The sequence below is a fragment of the Gymnoscopelus braueri genome (genome assembly GCF_963280865.1).
Source record: "Gymnoscopelus braueri genome assembly, chromosome: 12".
NCBI lineage: Eukaryota > Metazoa > Chordata > Actinopteri > Myctophiformes > Myctophidae > Gymnoscopelus > Gymnoscopelus braueri.
In genome coordinates, this window is record NC_137614.1 from 10,369,305 (window position 1) to 10,395,843 (window position 26,539).

General features: G+C 41.7%; 1 protein-coding gene across 1 annotated transcript; it reads right to left on the reverse strand.

Annotated features, from left to right (window-relative positions):
• Positions 1–194: 194 nt before the first annotated feature.
• Positions 195–25,271, reverse strand: camkvl (CaM kinase-like vesicle-associated, like; the record flags this gene model as incomplete). The annotated part of the gene is made up of 11 exons (XM_080443794.1): positions 25,232–25,271; positions 23,733–23,839; positions 16,654–16,785; positions 16,132–16,206; positions 11,487–11,625; positions 9,151–9,271; positions 7,140–7,215; positions 6,040–6,176; positions 4,511–4,589; positions 4,309–4,396; positions 195–1,778 (listed from the first exon to the last, which is right to left on the reverse strand). The coding sequence occupies exons 2-11, from the start codon at positions 23,825–23,827 to the stop codon at positions 195–197; spliced, it is 2,526 nt and encodes an 841-aa protein (XP_080299920.1). The 5' UTR covers positions 23,828–23,839; positions 25,232–25,271.
• Positions 25,272–26,539: the final 1,268 nt, after the last annotated feature.

Consider the following 26,539-nt stretch of genomic DNA (forward strand, 5'->3'; position numbering starts at 1 on the left):
TTCCTGGTGAGGCAGTGTCCTTAAAGTATCACGTGAAGGGTGATTTATACTTAGTTGCGTGCAGGTGCCGTGCGTTGGAATTAGCAGACCTACAAGCTCACAACTAAGCTAATTGTGAGCTTGTAGATCTGCCATTTCCGACGCGCGGCACGCAACCGAGCATAACTCAGGCTTGAATCAGATGTTCGAGATGTTCACAGCCCTCTGCCCATCCCAGTTCTGGGAGACTGGCTAGAAGGAGCAGCCCCCCTCTGTCCCTCCCTGTCCCCGTCCTCGTGGTCTCGTGTGGCCTGGCCTGAGGACTGTGTGGGTGGGGAGGGTGGTGGGTAAGATGGAGGAGGAATGGTGAGGTGAGGGAGAGAAGGCAGCGGGGGTCTGGGAGAAGTAGGAAGAGGTGGTGCAGTGGTGGACAGAGCACCGGCGGAAGGGTGGTGTGAAGAGCGCGCGCGGGAGGTGGTGGGCGAGGCGTGTGCGCTCAGCACGCGCTGCGTCTCCACGGGGCAGTCACTGATTTGCTCCAGCAGCGAGGGCATGTCTCCCTCGATCTTCTCCAGCACGGCGGCCATTTGCTTCTCGATCTGCTCGATCACACTGTCCATTTGCCAATCGCTTGTGGCGCGGTCGCCCCCCACCCCTCCCATTCCCATGCCCCCGTGGTCAAACCCGGTCCCATACATGCCCATCCCTCCTCCGCTCGCGTATAGGGAGCTGTACGGAGTTCCGTACCCCGCCGCCAGCCCCAGCCCTACGCCGCCAACATCTGGGTTGTACGGGGTAGCATTTCGGCCCAAGCTAGCAGAGCCGCCTATTGAGTAACATACCGGTCCTGTTGTGGCACCTCCCCTGGCTGTACTAAACTCAGCGCTATACCTGTCTGTTCCCCTGTCATCCCTATCCCTTCTGACTAGGGGACTAGCATCGCTCTTCAACATCACCTCGAGTCCTGCATCCGTACCGGCGCCAGCCCCCACTCCTCCTGATGCTACAGAAACTCCAGCAGGCCTCTCTGCCACTGCTTCTGGAAGCTGGGTTTGGCACCAGCTTCCTTCACCCTCATCCTTCTCCTTCCCCTGCGTGGCTGGCCTCTTCTCAGATGGAGGCACAGCAGCAGCAGCAGCTGAATTAGCCGCGAGGGCTGTGGGTGCTGGGCCATGGGGGGTTGCAGCCGTCTTACGTCTGCTACTGGCGTCAGGGGTGTGTGTCGCTGTGTGTTTATTTTCAACATTAGGGGCTAAGGAGGGTTCTGGGACACGGGCTGGTGGGACACTGGGAGGATCAGGGCTCACTAGTGGAGTTTGTGTGGATTCTGATGCAGATTTATTTTGACTCAAATTGGCAGAACTTCTTAGGGTTCCATCACCACTAGCAGCTGTCATTGCCCCCCCATACATATCAGGCTCCACCTCAGCAGGCTTTGGCACTACATTCACTTGGCTAGGCTGGGATGGAGGCTCCTTAATATCTGAAGGTGAAATCCCTACCGACAGACGTGCTGCCATTCTTACCTCCTCCTCTCTTCTGAGCACAACTCCCATATCACGCTCCTCCTGCTCCTGATCTATATCTGCTGGTCTACTTTCTACGGTAACCTCTAAAGACACGTCACTCAACGTCCCCTCTCCTTCACTGTCTCGCTGACGTCCCTGAGTCTCACTACTAATAGTACCTTGAGACTCATCCACTCCTCCCCTATCTCCCCTCTGTGCCTCCCCTGAACTTTCAGCCAAGGCCTCTGGGTTCTTCAGGCGTTGCAAGAAGTTGGTGACACGTATTGCTTTCTGAAAGAAGAGACAGACAAGACAGACATACAGACAGACAGACAGACAGACAGACAGACAGACAGACAGACAGACAGACAGACAGACAGACAGACAGAGGAGGGTAAAGACAGTGAGAAGTGTACAGTTTTGTCCATAAACACAAACAATTTGGATATTAGTTGTTTAATGACCAAGCATCATTTATTAAAAGCTCTGAAGTCAAGCAAATTACTAAGAGCCCATCAAGGCACCATGATTAGGCAACATCATATTAAGCACTGATCATGTGACTCTAGTGAAGTGAACACTATGGAGAGACTAGTGCTTACTATGTACTTCCAGGAGCCTATATGTCAAGATATGTACTGGTTTCAAACAACCCGTATAGACCCATTCCTCCCAAGCTACCCCTTGATAGTTTGTTGATTGGTCAAGATAGATGAACAGATAGATTCAAATCAGAGGGACGTTCCATCATGTTCACATTTATCCCGACTCCTATCAATCTACAAACACTTAAGGTGCAAGGAAGAGAGAGTGACCTCGAAAGTTGTTTCTTTTAGACCAGGTCACTGATTCTCTGGAAGTGGAAAGCCATTTGGACACAGATATATATCACTGGTAACATGTATTTCTTAACTGGGTAGCTTCTGCATGGCTCCAAGTACGACTAGAATGTGACACTGAGACACAGTATGGGGCGGTGAGCCAGGAATCACTTTCAGAGGAATGACAGAGGGCTGAATAGTCCCATCACTGCATCACAATAGTCCACAGTGGCGTCCTTCTGTTCTTTCCCCTTATATGCTTCTCCTTAACCACACCAATCTTTGTATATAAACAAGACAGATTTTTCATTTTTTTCTCTTTTTTTGCAGTCAACCACCCAGTTTAAAAGATTAGTGCAGATTAAGGCAGAGGAAAGGAGCAGAGGGCCCACTTTGAACATCTGAGTCGTATCCAGTGAAGAAAGAAGTGGGGCAGAGTGGATGGAATTCTTCTGGGACAGGCTGAGCGACAGTGGGCGGGGCCAGAGCTTGTGGGCAGCGGCTTCACCAATCTGACATGATCGACACATCTCTATGGCACAATTTTCCTTTTTTTGGTGGATAATTAGCGCAGTGCTTCTCAAAAGTGGGGTCCAGGGACCACCCCCCAGGGATCCTTGCGGGGGTTCCAGGTGGTCTAGTCCCCCAGCAAAATGTTAAAATAAGTCTAACAAATTTAAACCTATATACATCATCTTTTTTTTTTAAATAGCCAATTTACAAGCTCACAACACGTCCCGATGCCACATGTTGTGAGCTTGTAGATCTACTATTTTCTTATCTTTTTTTATCTAGATTTTTTTTAAATATTTTGTACAACACAAATCTTGTATGGGAGTCTGTGGCACAAAATATTTTCAGATGGGGGTCCACGCCACGGCCAAATACATACAGTATTAATTTGGGGGTCCTTATTTGAGAACCACTGCATTAGTGAATTAGGATTTAGTTTAATTAGTGTACTGTTGATTGGTACAACAAAAAAACGCTTAATGCTAGCGAGGCCAATCAGCCATGATAGAGATGCTTCTGTACTGTGTCATGCCAGACAGACCGTGAGTCTGAAACCCAAACTCCGACCCCCCCACTCTCTCTCTCACAGTGGAGCTACGATACCTTCAACTCCTGGGAACCACATGCCATGGAGGGAGAGAGAAAGAGGGTTAATAATAGACGTTATTCATGTTGTCGTAACATCAGAACTATATTAGCGTGACCTTCCTCACTCTCAGTCATCACCCTCCTCCCTTCTCGTGATCAACATTAATCAGCATTAACATCATTACCCACTGATAAAGCACTAAAGCACTGTTTCCCAAACAGTGGGTCGGGGATCGCAGACCGATTTTTGTGGGTCACGAGTAATTACCAGTTTATTTTTTGTTTCTTAAAAATTAAAAAAAAATGCAAAAAATGTTAAAAACAAATTCAAACGTTTGTAAATAATTCCATAAAAAAGAAATCCATTAATTAGAGGGAAAACAACACTTTTAAGAAGTAGTGAAAATAGCCGATCTACAAGCTTGAGCTTGTAGATCCACTATTTTCACTAGTTTGGGTAAAAAGCAAAACAGTTTGGGAACCACTGCACAGACATATCAAAAGCCCTTGTGAATTCCAAAGACGGTCATAAAGATGCCTGTCCTGAACTATACACTGAGTCAGAAGAACAGCTCAATCTATTCTGATCATCGTTACAAATAAAACAACACAATCATCGTTGGTGATCATTTGGACTAATTAGCACAATTACTATCTCTACCTGCATACAGAGTAAAAGTGTTAAATTAATGTAACCATTTGTAGCTCTGAGAGTGTACAAATGTAACAACATGGACGCGTATGGGTCCATGTGGTTACATTTGTACACACAGAGGTAAAATTGTTTATATTAACAATAAACAACACACAGGATTTTACATTGTATTGTCTGTATTTATCGTTTATCATCATAAACCATTGGCATTAGAGAAGCAGATAATGATAGAGAGAGTTCTTACCCTCCACTTGGCCTTGGCAAAGTTCTTCTCAAATTGGGCACACACGCCATCCTTAAGGTTCTTCTCTGATGCCCCATTCCCTGCAATCCTTACACACAGCATACATAAAAAAGTGAGTGTGTGCCCGAAAATGTGTGTATGCAAGCACGCTCGTGTGCGTGTGCGTGTGTGTGTGTGTGTGTGTGTGTGTGTGCTTAGTTACCATTCATGCCACAGTGCATCTTGTGCCGTGATTCGCAGCATCTGATCCACTTCCATCAGTCGACACACAAGCTCCTTGGCTGAAAGAGGATGAGCAGCATAACAAGACAACTGAACATAACATAACAGACAACTGAATTCACTTAAGTTGAACTGATATGTGTTCTAGTACGGATGCCTCCCGAGCGTCTCCCTAGGGAGGTCCTCGCTGCACGTCCCACTGGGAGGAGACCCCGGGGCAGACCAAGGACCAGGTGGGGGGGATTACATCTCCACACTGGCCTGGGAATGCCTCGGGATCTCCCAGGAGGAAGTGGCTAATGTTGCTCAGGAGAGGAAAGTCTTGAGCTTTCTGCTGGAACTGTTGCCCCCGCGACCCGACTCTGGATAAGCGGTTGAAGATGGATGGATATGTGTTCATTTTATTTTATTTTTAAGATTTATTTTTGGCATTTCATGCTCAATTTCAGATAGGAGAGTGTAGAGAGACAGGAGACCAAGGCAGCAAGAGGAGAGACAGGCACGACATGACAGGAGTCGGGGTTCGAACTCGTGTCCTCACGACTCACGACTCAAGGAAGGAGCATAATATGGCCTGGCTGAAGCCCAATTTATATTTCATCGTATGGCGGTAAAAAGAGATCTACAAGATCTACAGACAGCTCTGAGAGTGTACAAATCTACACTCTCAAGAGTTAAATTAACACTGAGGATTTTACAATGTAGATAGATTGTGGTCCCAGAGAAAAGAGAAAGAAGTATCATGAGGGGGTCTGTGGCCTAAATGCATATCAAATTGGGGGTCCTTGAAATGAAAAAGATTAAGAATCACTAGTTTACACATTCCCATAAGACCTGATATCAGTAGCCTAAATCATGAATGCTACCCATCATGTTTTGTGTAATGTGACAGGATACCACGACAGTAAGGCCTTTCAGCATTGGAAGCACACACATGGAGAGACATACACTAATCCGGCCTGTTATGAAGTCGCATTTCCGGACTCGACACCCTCCATGACTAAGTTCGGTGGTGGAAAAAGTACTCACATGTTTTACTTAAGTATCAATACTGCAATGTAGAAATACTCTGTTGCGAGTAAAAGTCCAGAATTAAAAATGTACTTGAGTAAAAGTACAAAAGTATTGGCATCAAAATGTACTTAAAGTACCAAAAGTAGAAAGTACTCATTATGCAGAAAGATTTCAAATGTATAAAAATCTTCGCGACGCATTGTGAGCTTGTATATCGGCTATTTTCAAGATTGTAGTGGAGTAAAAGTAAAATATTTGCCTCTTAGATGTAGTGGAGTAGAAGTAAAAGTACAGAAAACTGTAAATACTCCATTAAAGTAAAAAATACCTCAACATTTTACTTAAGTACAGTACTTGAGTACATGTACTTCGTTACTTTACAACACTGACTAAGTTCAAGTGAGTTTGTTTTTCCAAGTGAAGACTGGTCTGGTTGGATGTCATTCAACAATCTCAGCTAAGTCTTTACCACCCTCTAGTGGGTTAGTTGTGTACCTGCAGGTGAGATATCGTCCCAGTATGGCGAATCAAACTCGTACTCTCCAGCCACGATACGGCAGAAGATGATGCGATTGTGGAGGTCTGTGTTCTCTTCTTCTGTCTCGTCGTAAAAAGGGGGGTTCCCCGATAGGCTGGAAGGAAGAGAATTTATCATCAGACATCATGTTACAAGTAAAAGTCTGGAATTCAAAGTTTACTTGAGTAAAAAGTATACTGTCTGAATACATGTTCACAAGACTGCCCTTTACATGGACAATATTTCTCCTTTCAGAATTAAGTCATTCAGATCAGAAATTCCAACTGAACTGTGTTTACATGGACGCTAAATAAAAGTAATACTCGTTTACATGCCTCAGAGCGTTTAATCTGAATATATATTTTAACTTGCACAAAGTGGTTCTGCCTGTTTTGTCTCCGGTCAATTTTCTTGATGTACCCACACCGTGTCCTCGCTCGGCTATTTGCGTTTTTTTTTGCTGTTTCTGCTGTTAAGCAAATGTCTGAATGACACACGCAATGGTCATTCATGAAATTATGCACGTTAATGGACAGGTATAGTAGTTCCAGACTGGGACTATATATACCTGTCCATTAACGTGCATCATTTCATGAATATATATACCTGTCCATTAACGTGCATCATTTCATGAATGACCATTGCGTGTTTGTAGAATGTTTGCCTTCAGAATAGGGATGCTACGGTTCGTTTGGTTCATGTGAGACCTACATGCCACTTAGTCAGTAATCCTGCATTAAAGGCATCACAGGCCAAAACAAATGTCCTTGTGCAGAATGCAACCAATAGATGCAAGTTTCCATTTGTCAAATGCTCAACAATACAGCCATTAGAAGTCGTTGCTGGCTATGGAATGCTTGGACCTTGAGCTTTCCTCTACAATGTAAAGTAAAAGATAAAATAATTTATGTGCACTGCTTGATAATAAAGTGTATTCTGATTTTGAAACGTATGGCAAAAATGCTTGGCATTGTGTCTTCGTAAAGAGAAACAAACTATGTCGGGATAGTTAACCTAGTGTGTGTTTTTGCTGTCAGACTAGATTTTGTTAGTGTGGCGATGTTTGATGGAGACTTACAGTATGAACATAATGACGCCCACAGCCCAGCAGTCCACAGGGCGGCCATATCGATGTCGAGCCACTACCTCAGGAGCTAGATGGGTAGGTAGGTACATAGATAGGTAAATAAATAGATAGATATAGATAGATAAAGAGACAGACAGCTAGATAAATAGTCAGACAGACATAGAGACTGACGGATAAAGATAGATAGATAGATAGATAGATAGATAGATAGATAGATAGATAGATAGATAGATATGTTATCTGTCGATTTGTTGATACATAAAATCTAAAAATAATACAAATAAAATGAGCCTCTCAACTATTCGATTAATGGACAAAGCATTCAATAGACTACTTTTGGGCATAAGGAGCAGGTGGTCTCCGCCATTGGATTGAGTGTGTGTCTGTGAATGCAGTTGGTTAAGGCAGCCGTGGGCCATAAAAGGCATCAGTGGGAGGGAGGGAGGGTGAACTGATTGGAAATCTGGGCTCTCCATTTACAGACCATTAAACCACATTCGTCATTCTTCCGGACCGCATAACTGGACCTTTATTTTTCAATCTCTCTTCTTCTTCTTTTTTTCCCCCCTGCCTGTCACCATCTCAGCTCATTTGCTTATTTATTTGTATAATAATCATGTGACACAGGGTTATTAAGAACTTTCACTGCTGGGCACTGGGCCAAAGCACATGCCCTCACAGCACCCCTGTTCAGAGAGACAGGGGCTGAGTCTGAGAGGTCCAGTGGTGGAAAAACTCTTTATTTTACTTAAGTAAAAGTATCAATACTGCAATGTAGACACGCTCAAAAGTAAAAGTCTGGTAATCAAAATGTACTTGAGTGATGTGTTGTGAGCCTGTGGATCTGCTATTTTCAAATAGCCAAGGTTTAAATAGGGCTGAAGTGGTTAATGTATGTTTTGTAATAATAATTTAAAAAAAGTAACTAGTTACTAAAGTTTTCTAATAATTGTAGTGGAGTAAAAAGTGCAATATTTGCCTTTGAGATGTAGTGGAGCAGAAGTAAAAGTATTGAAAATAGGAAATACTCCAGTAAAGTAAAAGTACCTCAAAATTGTACTTAAGTACAGTACTAGTTCCTCTATCCTCACTCCTAGAAGGTTCATTACGTAAAGAAGGAAATGACGTCTACAGTGTATGAAGGTAGATATGCTCATTAATATATCAAATGGGGGGGTCTGTGACCTAATAATGTATATCAAACTGGGGGTCCTTGAAATGAAAAAGGTTGAGAATCACTGATTTATCACATACCCAGCCTTTATTTGTCCTGGGCGCAGAGCGGAGTTTTTGTACTTTGTTTTGCCTTCATTTAACCCTAGGGGTGTGCCGATATATCGTCCCACGATATATCGCGATACGTTTTCGTGACGATATGTATCGTTTTGGGGGAAGAAAATATCGTTTTATATCTTTTTTTTTTTTTTTTTTTTACAATAATAATAATCAGGCATGCAAACAGCCCGAGGTGAAAAGGGTGACAACATGTTGTTTTTTTTCGGGTCAGGTGTCACACTATTGCCCTATTTGGATTCAAAACAGCTATTGTAGCTGAAAAGCTACAAGTTTGCATGTCTGAATAATGAAGAACAGAAATATTTGTTTGCATTTGCTTCCCCCTCCCCCCCATATATTTTCATAATAAAAAAGTGCCATATATCGTATCGTATCGATATCGTATCGATGTCGTGAGCCCAATATCGTATCGTTTCATGAAATTAGTGTACACCCTAAGAATAAAATAGATTCATAAAACTGATGTCTTTCTTCTTTCTTATTCTTCTTGTTAACAAATCTCTGAATCAGAAACACTTTCATCGTCACATCACAGGTTTACAATGTTTTTCAAAGTAACTTTCCCACCCATGCCCAAAGTCACTCTTGACAAAAAAATAAACAGTAGTAGAAGGCGTGAAAAAGGGTAGAGGAGATAGACATAAATACAGTGAGAGAGTGAGAGAGAGAGAGAGAGAGAGAGAGAGAGAGAGAGGGAGTTGCCTACCAAGGTATTCTGGTGTTCCACACGGCTCTGTGATGGAACCGTTCTCAAACTTGGACAGGTAGAAGTCTCGCAGAACCACTTTCTTGTGGTTGTTTTCTGTGTAGTACATCAGGTTCTCCAGCTGCATGGAATGAAAGACAGGTTCAGTAATCTTCTGGACGTACAGAGAACGAACGCACGCACGCACACGCGAGCACACACACGCACGCACGCACATACGCTGGCACGCACAAAGGCTTCCTGTAAAGCCTTCTGGTGATGTACAGTTTGATCGATGTGTGCTGACCTCAATAATCAATGTCAGATGAGATGATGTCAAGCCGATGCTCTTACTGGCTTTTGAATGTCTAGGTCTGCTTGACGCAAGTAGACCGAAAGTGTCCCGTGGCTTATTGAATAATATCAGATTAAGTCAGTGTTTCACCTTTGCTTTTTCAGGTCTGGTGTATTGGGAGTTGACTCACACATTTTATAGCTTATGCCGTGTTGCTGCTGTTGTTTTTAAAGAGGAAATGAAACTGTATTTCAGGCAGTGTAGCTAACATTAACTAGCTAGCAATCCAAATAGTGATGCAACTTAGCCACTCTAGCTGCCGGAGGATGGAGTGCATGGATGAAGGGGTGCAGCTGACTCCTGACAGGGATTCTAGTTAAGTTGCAGTGCTTCTTCTAGCAGCAGTATTAAGAAAAAGAGAAGGAACCGTTTTGTTCATTGGTCCTTTGTGCATGAAACATCTATTTACATGTACTGCATGTCTGTTCTGTGAGTGAACATTTTAACTCAAATCTTTGCTTCTGGGGGTCCCTGGAACAACATATTTTGAGATGGGGTCGGCGGCCAAATACATATAATTTTGGGGGTGCTTGACATTGAAAAGTTTAAGCACCACTGATATAGCGACATACGTTTTTCAGATAACTGTTAGGATTTAGATGACATTTGTAGAATCGGCCTCAGGTCTTAATGGGTTAAATGTAATGTGCAGCTAGATTAACTGTTATGTCATACAGTAGAATAGATAATGACATTATGTCATTATTCCTCCACAATTAAGCAGTTTAAAGAGAGGCATTGGAGGCATTGGCTTGAAAGAGAGCAGCTCATATCTATTTCTTCAGTGATCTGTGTGTTTGTGTTCTTTTTTGGCCCAAGAAAAGATCCAAATGAGACATTTTAACTTTCCTGCCAACAGGTAAAACAGAGACATTTGTGAAGTTCCGATGCCTACCAGTGGGGGGCGTCTGAAGCCATGAGACACTCCACTCAGATAGAAGTGATAAAGATGGTTGAAGATAATGTTTCTTCTTGTGTGTGTGTGTGTGTGTGTGTGTGTGTGTGTGTGTGTGTGTGTGTGTGTGTGTGTGTGTGTGTGTGTGTGTGTGTGTGTGTGTGTGTGTGTGTGTGTGTGCACGTGCGTGTGCGTGTGTGTGTGTGTGTGTGTGTGTTAAAAGACAGCGGAGGCAGAGTCGTTAACTGAAGATTGTATTGCATTTGTAATGCTTTTATCTCCACAGAGAGTCAGTTGACAAAACGTTGAAATTTACTTTCTGCTGTGAAACAAAGCACCAAATATATCTCTTTCATACCGTCTTCGTGTTTTATATCTCTTTTATATCATCTTAATGTTTTTCTTCTGTGTTCATTGAATCCAAATTACCATTTTAGTACTTCTACTTCTCCTCATCACTCACACGCACAACTGAAATTACAATACATGCCATTTCAAAGCCATATATCGTACATAAACATAGCATTTTGTTCCATGAATTTTTGGACTTCACATTTGTTTACACTTTGACCAAAGTGATTAAAATGTTACGGAACTTATCGGAATAACGGAGTCATCGTTTGCCAAACATGGATAATTTGAATTTTGTTCGGAGATCAATCTTTTTTTGATCATGGGAATAGACCCCTTAACAGACGACGTCACACTGATAAGAACCAGTATGCGCGCGCAGGCCGGCACCAAATGAAACCCATTCTATCAGGTCTCGCTAGGACGCGCCTCACTAGCCAACACACAAGAGGAGGTTGAATGAACTGAAACCAGCGAAACCCCGAAACAATATGTTGGCAATTGATTGCATGAAACAATCACCTGTGCGTCCAGTCTCAATGTTGGTAAACAAATAATTGGTCTATATCTTCGGCTAGACCTTTCAAAACAATCCGCGCTTTAATGTCAAGTGTGCCCTGAGTTGTAAACCTGGCCCTGTATGAACCTTTAAACTAGCAGAGGAAATAGAGAGGGAGAAAATATGAGAGAGAGAGAGAGAGAGAGAGAGAGAGAGAGAGAGAGAGAGAGAGAGAGAGAGAGAGAGTTATTGTGTACCTTCAGGTTTCTGTGAACTATGTTGAGAGAGTGTAGGTAGGCCACAGCCTCCAGCACTTGTCTGATGACATTGGATGCATCTCTCTCTGTGTAATTCCCTTGGTCCAGTATCCAGTCAAATACATCTCCCCCTGTAGCGCTGTTGTGTCCACGCACACGCACACGCACACACACACACACACACACACACACACACACACACACACACACACACACACAATTCACAGGTACAGTTATACTTAAGCCTGCTTATAATAGAGGCTGCTTTATACTTACAGCCTCTACAGTGTGTGCTGGTTCTCATGCAACGAATATAGCAGATCTAAAAAGCAGAGCTTGTAGATCTGTTATTTGGTGGTGCACGACACTCGCGCGCAACTAAGTAGCACTCAGGCTTAATAGAAACGAGAGCCAGTTGACTCCATTGTACAGCATATTATGATCCCATTAAACACATTGAGTAATGCAATTATCAAAACCACCATACTTCACTTGGTTAATACCTTCAGTAAGGCAATAAGCCTCTTCTTCAGACCCAAAGACATAACCCTACCGAGCAATTTACAAATTAGACTGTGGCTCATTCCTCTGAACGACTTGATTAACTTTGGGAAGACAGTGAATTATTGGTGTGATTATCATGTAGTGAGCAGGAGCAATATCACCGCCGCGAGGAACCGAAGCATGAACACAAACAGACGAGAAGGGTAAAACACAGCAACGGACACAGTCTCACATGCACGCACGCGCGCGCGTGCGTGCGTGCATGTGACACACGCACACACACACACACACACACCCCCACACACACACACACACACACACACACACACACACACACACACACACACACACACACACACACACACACACACACACACACACACACACACACACACACACACACACACACACACACAATATCACTGTGTGGATTACAGCCGCACATATTGAAAAGTGCATGTACTTATGTTCACTGGTGGAAAGTAACTAAGTACATTTACTCAAGTACTGTACTTAAGTACAATTTTGAGGTATTTATTTTTGGGCGGTGAAACCGCCCCTATAAGTGAGTTTTGGAAAAATGTACAAATATCCTGCGCTGTGAAACCGCCCCTATAAGTGAGGTTTGGAAATTTGTACAATTATCCTGCACCGTGATTGGCCAATCACAATCTATTCAGGACTGTGATTGGCCAGTGTCACATGACACATGTGCATAGCCCTATATAAGAAACCATAACTTGAAAAAAAACATAAATTTGTTTTTTTCAAGTTATAGTTTCGTCCATCATAAAGAGTGTTTCAATAAATGTATTTATCTTTTGTACATGATTGGTTGACTCCATTCAGTATTGTGATTAGCTAGCAAGACACCGCCCACTTCACACAGGGTGTGATTTTTGGGCGGTGAAACCGCCCCTATAAGTGAGATTTGGAAAAATGTACATTTTCCTGCGCTGTGATCTGGGCCCAGGAAATTTGTAGAATTATCTTGCGCTGTGATTGGCCAATCACAGTCTATTCAGGACTGTGATTGGCCAGTGTCACATGACACATGTGCATAGCCCTATATAAGCAACCATAACTTGAAAAAAAACAAAAATTTGTTTTTTTCAAGTTATGGTTTCGTCCATCATAAAGAGTGTTTCAATAAATGTATTTATCTTTTGTATAATATACATTTATGTATTTATCCATTCAGTATTGTGATTAGCTAGCAAGACACCGCCCACTTCACACAGGGTGTGATTTTTTTATTTACTGGGGTATTTCCAATTTTCAATACTTCTACTTCTACTCTACATCTCAGAGGTAAATACTGCACTTTTTAATACAATTATTTGACAACTTTAGTTACTAGTTACTTTGTAGATTTAGATTATTATCATAAGACATACATTAACCACTTCAGCCTTATATATACTTCAGCTACCTGATAATAGCTGATCTACAATCTCACAAGAGCTTGTAGATCAGTTATTTTCAAAAGATGTTTTACACATTTTAAAAACTTGAAACGGGACATTCTCCATAATGAGTACTTTTGGTTCTTTAAGTATATTTTGATGCCAATACTTTTGTACTTTTACTCAAGAACATTTTGATTACCGGACTTTTACTTGCAACAGAGTATTTCTACATTGCAGTATTGATACTTTTACTTAACCCATTAAGTAACAGTTTTTTGAAAAGCTTATGTTGCTATATCAGTGGTTCTCAAACTTTTTCATGTCAAGGACCCCAAAAGGATATGTATTTGGCCGCGGACCCCCAACTCAAAATATTTTTGTTCCAGGGACCCCCCAGAAGCAAAGATTTGAGGTACAAATGTTCACTTTTTAAAAATATATATTCAAAGATTTGCACACATTTTCACGATTTCTCAAAAATAGCAGAGCTATACAAGCTCATAGCGCGGCACTCGGTGCCGCACTATGAGCTTGTATATCTGCTATTTTTGAATAGCCAAAGAGAAAATAATGCTTTTTTAGCTCAAATCTCAAAATGACACAGATGCGTCCCAGGTCTTAATGGGTTAAGTAAAAAAAAGGCACTTTTTCCACCACTGCTTCTGTTGCACAGTCAAATCCACAGCGTGAATTTAACTCCTATAAGAGCGCACAAATGGAACCGAATGGAGTTCAATTCACACGGAGGATTTGACTGTGAACCTACAGTATATGTTAGTCACAAGCTAGGCGGGCCAGGATCTATTGTCGGAATCGATCCAGCTATAGGCCCTCTGTTGAGAGAGACTCTCTTATGGCGGATCAGAGCTTTAGCAGAAAGTGAGTAATGGGGAGTGGGCCCAAGAGCAAATATCTCATCAAATCTAACGCTCGTTCTTCCCTGAGGGCGAAGCAGAGAACACGTACTGGTAATAGCCGGTCATATCGCACCCCTGGCCCTGGAGCTGACGTGCGTGCGCGCGTGTGTGTGTCCGTTTAACTACACACAAGGGGAGCAAAGTACTGCACTGTGTATCGGGATATTAAACCCAGAAAGAAAAACTTATGGGGACATTTTGAAGCCCGATGACGACAAGTTTCATTTAACCTATAGACCTGAGGCCGATTCTACAAAATGTCTTCTAAATCATAACAGTTTTATTTTGTTGCTATATCAGTGGTTCTCAAACTTTTTCATGTCAACGACCCCCAAAATGATATGATATTTGGCCACGGACCCCCATCTCAAAATATTTTGTTCCAGGGACCCCCCAGAAGCAAAGATTTGAGTTACAAATGTTCCCTTTAAAAATATGTATATTTCAAAATAGCAGATCTACAAGCTCATAGCATGGCACTTGGTGCCGCGCTATGAGCTTGTATATCTGCTATTTTTGAATATCCAAAGAAATCTAAAATGACACAGACACGTTAATGGGTTAATGCCATCCGGACAGAGATATAGAACTTTGAGATGGGAAACATGTTGCTTTAGCAGGAGTTTTTAAGTAAAGTGTGTCAAGCAAGCCCCCAGAGTTGCTGAGAAACATTGAAGCCGCCACCCCAGTGGCCAAAGCTGGAACTGCAGGCGGGGAGAAATACATGCACGAGCTAAACATACTGAGAGATATTTATATATATATATACATATATAAATATAAATATGTAAACATATTATACATATATACATATGCATTTACATATGCATTAAATATGCATCTCGATTTAATAAATATCTCGCGTTCATTCCTTGGCAACCGGGCTGCCGTAGGACACAAAAAGGACACTAGTGCGCATGCTCATAACTCTATGTGTGTCCAAAAACAAATCAATAATTCTACTTCCGGCAGCCTTCCGGGTGCTTCAAAACGCCACTGAGCACATTAATTGAAATGATAGCTGGGGGCGGGGCAATCCGCCCTCTAGTTATATTATACCTCTATGGTGTCAAGTCATAATTTGTTGCCTTGCTCAAAATAAATCCTTTCTTTTTTCACCAAAGACGGAGTGCCTTGGAATTATTTTCTTTGTAAGTTTGCAGTCCACACCTTTTTGGAATCAAGCAGTACTTATTTGAAAACCCTTTATTGTTCATAATATTCCTACCTGTATCACCAAAGAGCACTTATCTATCAGGGCCACTGACTGATCCTTGCAGCGCTGTTTTTTTTCCCTCTCTCTTTTTAAACTGTGTCAGTGACATGTTAGAAAGTATGAATGTATTTTGGAGATTCTATGTATGTTTTTTTTTTACCTGTATATTTTATTGTATGCTACTGTTTCTCACGTGTTTCTATGTGGAACAGGCTGTGAAACAAATATCCCTCTTGGACAATGACGTCTAATCTAAACTAGAAAGACCTTTGGAGCTACGGTTACAATTATAGTAAAAGATTCTGTTTGGGGTCAGGGTTCGGATTAGGAGTTTAGAGGATAGGTTTAGGGCTTGGGGTTATAGGCTTAGGGATAAGAATGGCAAAAGAAATTGTGGGGAAAAAATGTCTTTGACATCCCGACAGGGATATAATACACATGCACGCACGCACTCACACTCACACACACACAAACACACACACATGCATACACACATGCACACACACATGCATACACACATGCATACACACACGCATACTGTTGGACAGATGACAAGACAAGCACGATGAAGTCAGACAGTCTAAGAAAAAATCACTCACAGTTCCTGGATTATGAAGTATTCTTTACGCGTCTCATACGTATCGATAAGCTGGAGGATGTTTGGATGATTCACCCTGAAACACACACACACACACACACACACACACACACACACACACACACACACACACACACACACACACACACACACACACACACACACACACACACACACAGGAGTGTGATTTTAACTTGCTAGCAAGCAGGAGAAGATACTGTACTTGAATGGAAACAGGAAAATACAAGAATTTTACATGAAATTTAGATGAACAGAATCATCTTCTAGATCTGCCTTGTCTCCCTTTCTCATATCGGCGCTGTCGGGTAGAAACCATGTACTACTAAACAGTTCCTTTTTTAAATTATCATTTTAAAAACATGTGAGCTTGTAGATCTGCTATTTTCACTACTTTTGTGCAACACTGCAAGACGAACGAATATCAAATATGGAGATGGGACGTTTTTCTGCCCGACAGCGACGATATGGATCCGTCTACACAGTTGTCTGACCGTTTGCGTACATTTTCAGGATCATGATCTCGTTCTTGGCAGCCTTTCGGACTTTTCTACCGTCTTTCTTCAGGAATTTCTTACAGACATACACCTTGTCTGTCCGTCTGTCCTTGGCCAGGCACAGCTCACAGAACTCCTTCCTGGACAAATCAATCCATAGACATAGTACATGAGCTACAGAATGAAGCAGATAAGAATACATGAAGATAAAACATGGCCCCAGATGTTAGAGAGGTGGGAAATGGAGAAGTAGAAACACACTAGCCTGGAAACCAGACGAATCTGCCACAGCTAAACATTTTCTTTGCCCTGGGCAGATTGGTCTAGCACTACATTGAATTATTGAATTACATTTCGCTCACTCCAGAGTTGTGGGTGACCAATCAGGGCCCACTATTCCACAGTGGTGGAAAAAGTACTCAAATGTTTTACTTTACTTTAAGTAAAAGTATCAATACTGCAAGTTTTCAAATGTACAAAAATTATAAAAATCTTGGCTGAAATGTATATAGGGCTGAAGTGGGTAATGTATATTTTGTAATAATAATCAAAATCTACAAAGTAACTAGTGCCTAAAGTTTTCAAATAATTCTAGTGGAGTAAAAGTACAATATTTGCCTTTGAGATGTAGTGGAGTAGAAGTAAAAGTACAGAAAATTGGAAATACTCCAGTATAGTAAAAAAAATACCTAAACATTGTACTTGACAGTACAGTACTTGAGTAAATGTACTTTTTTGTAAAACATTTTGTTGTGACGTTTGAATCTGTTTGTAGGCGGCCCTTGGAAATTGAGCTTACACACCGAAGTTCCAGACTAATATCTACGCACTGTACGCAGTGATATTAGTCTGGCCATGCCAGGCTAGAAACACACAATTAAACTCCAATCATATTCATTCACATCTAGAGAATATGACACACTAAAATATCCAGTACATAATATTCAAATTTGTGAATCATAGGGCACAGGGGCCCCTTGAGGAAATGCAGTGAAATCACTTTTAATTGGATTGGGGTTGTTGGACCCAGAACAGCCCAGAACAATGTCCCCCAGTGGAAGAATAAAAGCAATAAGATATTTCCAGTAAATAACAACAACAATCAGATATGGGTGTCTTCAGCGGGGGGTCTTCTGCTTTCTGCTGGTTCAGCAGGCTCAAACTACAGCGGAACCGGGCCAGAAAGAGACCAGGTCCAGAACTCACCCAAAGGCAATAACATCTAAATCAGGGGTCTTCAACAGGGGTCCGGGACCCTTAGGGGGTCCTCAGAGTTACTAACCAGTTTTAAGCACTTCAATCCTAGAATCCCTATTCTGAGGGGGACATTAGCCGAAAATAGCCAGATATAGCAGTTCAACAAGCAGATCTACAAGCTCTGTAGATCGGCTATTTGCCTGCAAAGAGGTTTGGTGTAGAGGGAAAAAGGAGCATTTTTTTTTGCTTCATCTCTCTCTCAGCTAAGGGGTCCTTGGCCTGAAAAATATTGAAGACCCCTGATGTAAATAATAATAATAATCATCGTCATGATGATCATCATCATCATCGTCATCATCACAGCACAGCACAGCAGATACTTTATATTTTATTATTTTATTTATATTTTGAATGCCAATTTGTAACCCATGTTGATGAAATACGTTTGAATGTATAGAATTGGCGATAGCAAAAGCGACGGTGAGGGGGTCAAACCCAGCTCCATGCACTTTGATTGATTGAATACTTTATTAACAGTTTGCAAAGACAAGCACAGGGAAGTACAGTTCAATACAAGGTCTGTTAAGAGGATTTTAAACCCAAGAAAGCTGCATACCTTCATTTTCTTCACCAAGCAATGAAATGTCACAGTAGGTTGAAGTGTCGGCGAGAGTTTAGGAGCAGGCTTACGCACTTTATCTTTTGATGCTCATATCGATTTTGATCATCAGTCGCTCTCGCTAAAGCTGGCTTAGGATCAGATAGCTGTAATTGGTGTGTGTTCGTGTGTTCTGAGATTTGTATCTGACATCGTGTTGGACTGTGTTCAGACCCATGGCAAGGTGCACTGACGTGTGTGTGTGTGTGTGTGTGTGTGTGTGTGTGTGTGTGTGTGTGTGTGTGTGTGTGTGTGTGTGTGTGTGTGTGTGTGTGTGTGTGTGTGTGTGTGTGTGTGTGTGTGTGTGTGTGTGTGTGTGTGTGTGTGTGTGTGTGTGTGTGTGTGTGTGCGTGCGTGCGTGCGCTTAAGGTCTCACCTTCACACTGATGTATATAAATTATATATAGTTTCACCTTTTATTGATTACTGACACTGGCAAGGCGCTCTTCTGTGTGTGTGTGTGTGTGTGTGTGTGTGTGTGTGTGTGTGTGTGTGTGTGTGTGTGTGTGTGTGTGTGTGTGTGTGTGTGTGTGCGCGCGTGCATGCGTGCGTGCAGGCTTGTGTATTTGGATATAATGACTATAAGAAGGTGCAGGAAGGTGCAGGCATACTAGCACGCATGACAAATAGGCTTATGTTTTGTGTCTTGCATTTGTACTGTTGGGTTGGTTGCTGGGTTCTGGATAATGACTCGTTGAGTATGATGGCTGATATCTGGGTTGGTGTGACTGCTCACCTATAAATATATCTAAATCTATATATAATCTTTTTAAATCTATATATATATTTTTTATAGGAAACGAAAACAAATTGGATATTTATCCGTAAGTCTCTGACCCATAAAAATGGGTCAGCGATAAAAAACAAGTCTTCGAATCCATTTTGGGCTCAGTCGTATTGTGTGGCCATTATTTTGGCACCTATGTGAGGCGTGCAGGTTCTACTTGCGGGTTGGGTTTTTTATGATAGATATTTTTTCAACTAAAGCATTTTACTTGGGATCACATCCAGGGTTTCTTGGGGGGTTGCTTTGCATGCAATTGCCCTCCAGTGCCACTGTGTGACAGTGAATATAAGTACCCACAACAAGTATCTATTTTACGAGACGGGATAATTCAGTTAGTTTAGTTAATCCTATTTAGTTTAGGGTGGGGAGACTCCGGTTCTTTTGTCCACTTGTCATCATAGTCGGTATAGGTTTTGTATAGTTTACCTTTGATTATCTTCTAGATCAGCGGTGCCCAGACCTTTTAGGCATTGCACCCCCTTCTACATCCCAACTGGGCTGATGCACCCCCTATCCTAGGCATCATCACAAATGCACAAATAATCACAACACATAAAATATAACACATTAAAACACTCAATAAATATTTACGAGAGCACAGAAATGTGCACATTTGAATTAAATTGAAACTACATTGTGATACATTTTCAATTAATTGCAACAAAGTTGCACACAAGGCAAGGAAAGGAAAGTGTTTTTGTATAGCACATTTCAACAACAAGGCAATGCAATGTGCTTTATTGTGCTTTACAAACGTCCATGTGAAATAGCAAAGAGGAAGGGTGAGGGCAGGGACAACAGGCACAGGCTCATTAGCAGAGAGCCATCATGAGGTGAGATGGGGGGAAATGCTGTCATAATTAAGCCCCATTAAATTAAAGAAATACTTTTTTTATATGACTGAAGTGCTGAAGTGCATTTTGGGTACATTAATTTGTTAAAATGTAAGTTTTTAATTTTGGATCAAACTTTTACCAAAGTGTACAAAGGAAATGTTTTAATTGCATGCTTTTACTTCATTAAAAATCCCATTTGGTGGTTTAATGGTGTAATTATTATTACATCCATTAAATGTTTCTTCTCGTGCACCGCCCCTAGAGCATACATGGGCAACTGGCGGCCCGGGGGCCACATGTGGCCCCCACCTTCACTTAATGCGGCCCGCAGGTTAATATCGGAATACTGATATATTATTGATTTCAGCTGTTACAATTCCAAACATGCAAACATGACCCGCTTTCATTACTTCAGTCTATATTAGTAGCTTAATGACTAGTATTAAAATTTGTATTTGTATTTAAGTTAATACAATTTACATACAGTATAACAAAAAATAATCTGGATTCCAAATAAAAAATGGCAAAAATAGCAGATCTACAAGCTCAAAACGCGACGCGACGCGTTTTGAGCTTGTAGATCGGCTATTTTTGCTACTTTTGTGTTACATAGAATGGCGAAGTATGGCATTAATTTACAAAAAAAATACGAGAGTCTGTCTGCCTGACAGTATATGAAATGTGGCCCTCTGGAGTGAGTGTGGAAATATAGAGGCCCTCTCCATCATCAAAGTTGCCCACCGGCCACCCCTGCCCTACAGCAGTGGTTCTCAAACTTTTTCATGCCAGGGACCCCCAAATTGACATATATTTGGCCGCGGACCCCCATCTGAAAATATGCTGTGCCAGGGTCCCCCAGAAGCAAAGAGTTGTGTTAAAATGTTCGCCTTAAAAGAAATATATTCAAAGATTTGCACGAATCTTCAAGATTTTTCAAAAATAGCAGATCTACAAGCTTATAGCGCGGCACTCGGTGCCGCGCTATAAGCTTGTATATCTGCTATTTTTGAATAGCCAAAGTATAAAAGGTTAAAATTATTGTGACGCAATAATAACACATTTTGCTGGGGACCCTCTGGAACCCCCCCAAGGACCCCTGGGGGTCCCCGGACCCCACTTTGAGAACCAACACCCTAGAGGCAGCTCATGCACCCCAAGGGGTGCACGAACCCCACTTTGGGAATCCCTGTTCTAGATTGCTAGATTTGGTTTTCATGGCTAACACTGTGGAAGATTTCATTTAGTCTCCCTCTGATGAGTTTCTGGAGCAATGTACCATAAAGGGAACAGTTGAGGAAGACTACTCAGCATTGAAGGCTAAGGTGGTGTGCTGATGGATGGGGGAGGTAAGATTGGTGTAAGTACATCTCTGGCTTCTTGCTTGACATTCGCACGGCAGAAATAATTGCTGCTTTTGAAATCAGAACATGAAAAGGAGTTGTAAATAATTGAATACAACAACGAGCAACTAAAATTGTCTCGGGAACTGCAAAACCTGGCATTGATGTCTGCTTCTGCTTTTGAGTGAGGTAGCCACCGGTACGCATTTTGATGTTGCAAGTAATTTGCGGTTGTTGCTCAAGTGAACGGCAATGACGATGTTTGAGTGCGTGGGTGATTCAAGAAGCTGGACCGACGAGCAGCAAAACTTTAATGGTGACGTCTTCAACATCGCTATACAGGAAAAGCACAAGAAGTTTACTCGACTCTCTTCTGAGGACTGTGAAGAGTACAAGATGGTAAAAAATCGCCAGTTTGGAAAGGAATCTGAATGAGTTCCAGAAGCATATTACTAATGGTTCAGGGGGATTTGATCTCACACTTTAATCGCTGGTGCTCTTCGTGTGTGAACGTTTGAAACGTTATGTGATCTGATTGCTCTGGAACAGTTTAAACCAGCCTCTCTGCCTGATAACATCGCAACATATTAATGAATCTGGGGGGGGGGGGGGGGGGGGGGAGACGCTTGTTGTGGGTGATGGCTGATAGATACCTGGGTTGGTGTGAACGCTCAGCTATAAATATACTCTAGGTGCTTATGAGCAGTCAGTTTTTCCCCTCCTTGAATGACAGAAACAGAGCCTGGCTGTCCTCCACTATTTTGTGGATTTGTTTTCGTACAACCCATACAGTACATGTTCACAGTCACACATCCACACACTACATACATTACTGATGAACTAACTTCAGACTACATTTAGTTTTTCTCATGAATATATTTATTTTACTTTGACCACTTAACCCTATATTCTTAGTTGATCGGGGTCCCCCAGGGGTCTATATATACTTGGACCCCTCCTTTTTTCCCTCTACACCAAATTAATTCGCTGGAAATAGCAGATCTACAAGCTCATGCAATGCATTGTGAGCGTGTAGATCTGCTATTTTGGCTGAATGTTTGCCTATATGACTGAACCCATTTAAAGGGTATATATATACGTTATCTAAATTCATTTAGTAGATATGGAATCCTTCATTCCACTAGACTAGAGAGTAACCTTGCAATAATATTCAAGTGTTTACATTTTTTGTATTCACATCTTGTCTGTGATGTTGTCACACATTCAGAAGGATCTAGTCAGATGTCATGTCAAATGAATCATTTGTTGAAACAAAGAATAACAAGCACACCCTTCACCCTTATCTGAACCTGAATCTAAATAAATAAGACCATGTCATTGTGCATGTATGTGTATTGGGTTTCATACACAGAGCACAGATCTTTAGCACCAGATATTGGCGATGCCATATGTTCTGTTATACTGAAATGTGCATACATGGCATGCATGCGTGCACCCGTGTGTGTGCGCCTGTGTGTGCGCCTGTGTGTGTGTGTGTGTGTGTGTGTGTGTGTGTGTGTGTGTGTGTGTGTGTGTGTGTGTGTGTGTGTGTGCATGGAACATAATGAAGTACTCAGAACAAGAACACGGTTAGAATTCAGCTGGTGATGCTGCAGGGAGATTTTCACAGCTTTTAAAATATGTTGAACAGATTTTTTTTTCCTTCTCCCGGCAAAAAACTGACTATTAAAACGGAATAAATTATAACGTTCCACTATGATTCATGTATTTTAATGATCTAAAAAATATATAGTCAATTGCTTGGTTAAAAATGAATAAAATAAAATAGCCCTTCTATTGGGTCTGGGGGCTGGATAGCAGCCTCATTCTATTATCTCCTCTTTCTTTTGGTCAAAGTGTGGCAAACACATTAAAATGCTCCAATTCAACTACACTTTAAAGGACTGATGAGGGAAAGAGTACAAAGACAGTAAATCACTTGCAAGTACAGAAATGCTTTCATAAAAGCCCAGGAGAATAGAGAAGGGGCTTACTTTAAAGTAGCAGTTCACCCAAAAATGACTTATTTTCTTTCCCATGAAGCCTTGATTTTTTTTGTTTTTGTCTCATTCCTAAGCCAATAATTTGATGACCGGGTCATCAGTCAGTAGGAGACTCTGCAAGTCCCCGCCGGTCATCAAATTATTGTCTCAGGAATGCAACAAAAACGAAAAAATCTCTATGAACTCAAGGCTTCATGGGGTGTGTAATAGAAAATAAGTCATTTTAATAACGGAAAAACACAAGGATTGAACAACTGTATACTTACGCCCGGAGGACCTGTCCAATTTCATACTTGTCGGTGATATCAGATATGCTGTTGTACGTCCGCCCATCTCGCAGGGCAAGGCACCCAAATGGCATGGCGGCATCCACCTATACGACAACACAGAGACACAGCATGTCATGTGTGTAGTGCAGTGCAGTGTATAGTGCTAGCACTGTATAGATCTAAAGCTTAACCACTTAACCCGGTGGACTCTAGCGGTGTCCCTATTCTGGGCAAATATTCGGTGAAAATAGCAGATCTCCGAGCTCACAACACGTCCCATTGCGACACATTGTGAGCTTGTAAATCAGAAGAGATTTGGAGTAGAAAGTAAAAAAAAAGAGCACACCAAGTATAGAGCCCTGGGGGACACCATAAGTAGATAAGAGTTGAAGTCGTTAAGCCATGTTTTTTGTTAAGTTTAGATTGTCATTTGTTACGATTTTATAAAAACATTTTTACATTGTTTGACATTTTCTTAAAATTTCGGGCCATAATGACTGGCCCAAAATAGGGACGCCGGGATGGAAGTGGTTAATTTATACCCAATAGCATGACGGCAGCAAGCGACACCGTCACACTACGGCATATGAATTAGAGTAGACTTGTACTAGTGATGCATTGACAAGCAGGTTTAACACGTACAAAGGTACTTGTATAACATTTTCAAAAAGTTTAGTGTTATCTTAATGAATTGTTTTAATGGTACAGTTCCTTCAAGAATCCTTCAGAATTTGGAGGGATAACATGTTCCTCCGCATGCTGTCACGCTATCCCGGTTAAGTCAGGTGGAAAGAAGCGGTTGGCAACTCCATGTGTTTTGGAGGAGACATGTGGTCGTCTTACAGCCTCCCCAGACCAACCAGTAGGGGTTGTTGGCAGCCAGTGACAGACAGTGACTATATCTATATACACGGGGGGAATTGGCATTGACTAAATGACTAAAACGTACACGTTGATACAAGTTGATCAAATATCCCCTTCATACTGAAGCTTCAAAGTTACAAATAGGACACATCTCATTATGATGTATGTTAACCCATTAAGACTTGAGGCCGATTCTACAAATGTCTTCTAAAATCCTAACAGTTTTCTGAAACACTTACTAATATCAGTGGTTCTCAAACCTTTTCATGTCAAGGACACCCAAAATTATATGTATCTGGCCACGGACCCCCATCTCAAAAAATGTAGTTTCAGGGACCCCCCCAGAAGAAAAGATTTGAGTTACAAATGTTTGCTTTAAAAACATATTTATATTCAAAGATTTGCACAAATGTTCATGATTTATGAGCTAATGAGCTTGTATATCTGCTATTTTTGAATAGTCAAAGTATAAAATTAGGTTTATAGCTATAAAATCTAAAATGACATGGATGCGTTCCCGGTCTTAATGGGTTAAGAATTATGTGATTCAGGGTATGATGTGTCATACGCTGAAGAAGGGACGAAACGTTGGTTTGTACTACTCTGCGTGACCAGAAGAAAATATTGGCTACCGATGTGCAGTGCGGCCACTTTATTGTCTCTTGAAGACTATATCATTTGGATCCTTCTGCCGTGTATACCGGCACCACTACAAAGACGTTGGTGTGCGCGTACAGCATTCCTGTGCACAAAGAACGATGTGATTATCAGCTATGATGAACCGCACAGGCCCATGTCATCATGACTCATTCCCAACATGAATCTTCAGGGTGACAGACACTCTGGTCGCGAGCCAGCTTTGTCAACAGAATACTAAGCCACCCGCTAAGCTCCTCTCTCCACTCCGTTCCAAGTCGGTGAGTCAGCGAGGTCTGTCCATGATCGTCTTTATCCCGTTCAATCCGGGAACGCATCTGTGTCATTTTAGATTTCTTTTGGCTGTTCAAAAATAGCAGATCTACAAGCTCATAGTGCCCGAGTGCCGCGCTATGAGCTTGTAGATCTTCTATTTATTTGTTTTAATCGTGAAAATGTGTACACATCTTTGAATATATATTGTTAAGCAAACATTTGTAACTCAAATCTTTGCTTCTGGGGGTCCCTGGAACAAAATATTTTTAGATGGGGGTCCGCGACCAAATACATTTCATTTTGGGGGTCCTTGACATGAAAAAGTTGAGAACCACCAGATATTATAGCAACATAATCTTTTTCAAAACTGTTAGGATTTAGAAGACATTGGTAGAATCCACAGAAGCAAAGATTTGAGTTAAAATGTTTGCTTTGAAAAATATATATATTCAAAGATTTACCCCAAAAAAATTAAGATTTTTCAAAAACAAATGCAGATCTACAAGCTCATAGCGCGGCACTCGGTGCTTGAATAGCCAAAGACATCTAAAATGACACAGATGCGTTCCCGGATTGAATGGGTTATTTAAAAAAGGCCCCACATGTGTCCCGAAAAGCAGCTGAACTCTGGGGCTATAACTAGATCGTGATAATAACCATGCTCATGAACCATGACACCATATTATTTTTAACAAGCAACAAGACGTTTTGCACACCTACAAATCGATGCTTGCCTAAGAGAAGACCAGGAGCCAATCACCGCAAAAAAATAAATAAAAATCCCGCAAACAAATGTCTTTAAAATTCTAAAACTACGTTTTAATAGGAAAGGTTTTGGCTCGGAGACCTTGATCCCAGAGTTCTTCCAGAGACCTTCCGCACGGATATCTTGTCAATAATTACGGAGTTCTAATGATGGTCTCCTGACTGAATCGTTGTGTTTCCCATTAAAACCTTATTTTCTTTGCAGGCGTGCAGGGTGTTTGTTAGTCCTGTCTGCCAGAAATGAAAAAAAGAAACTCGCTTGA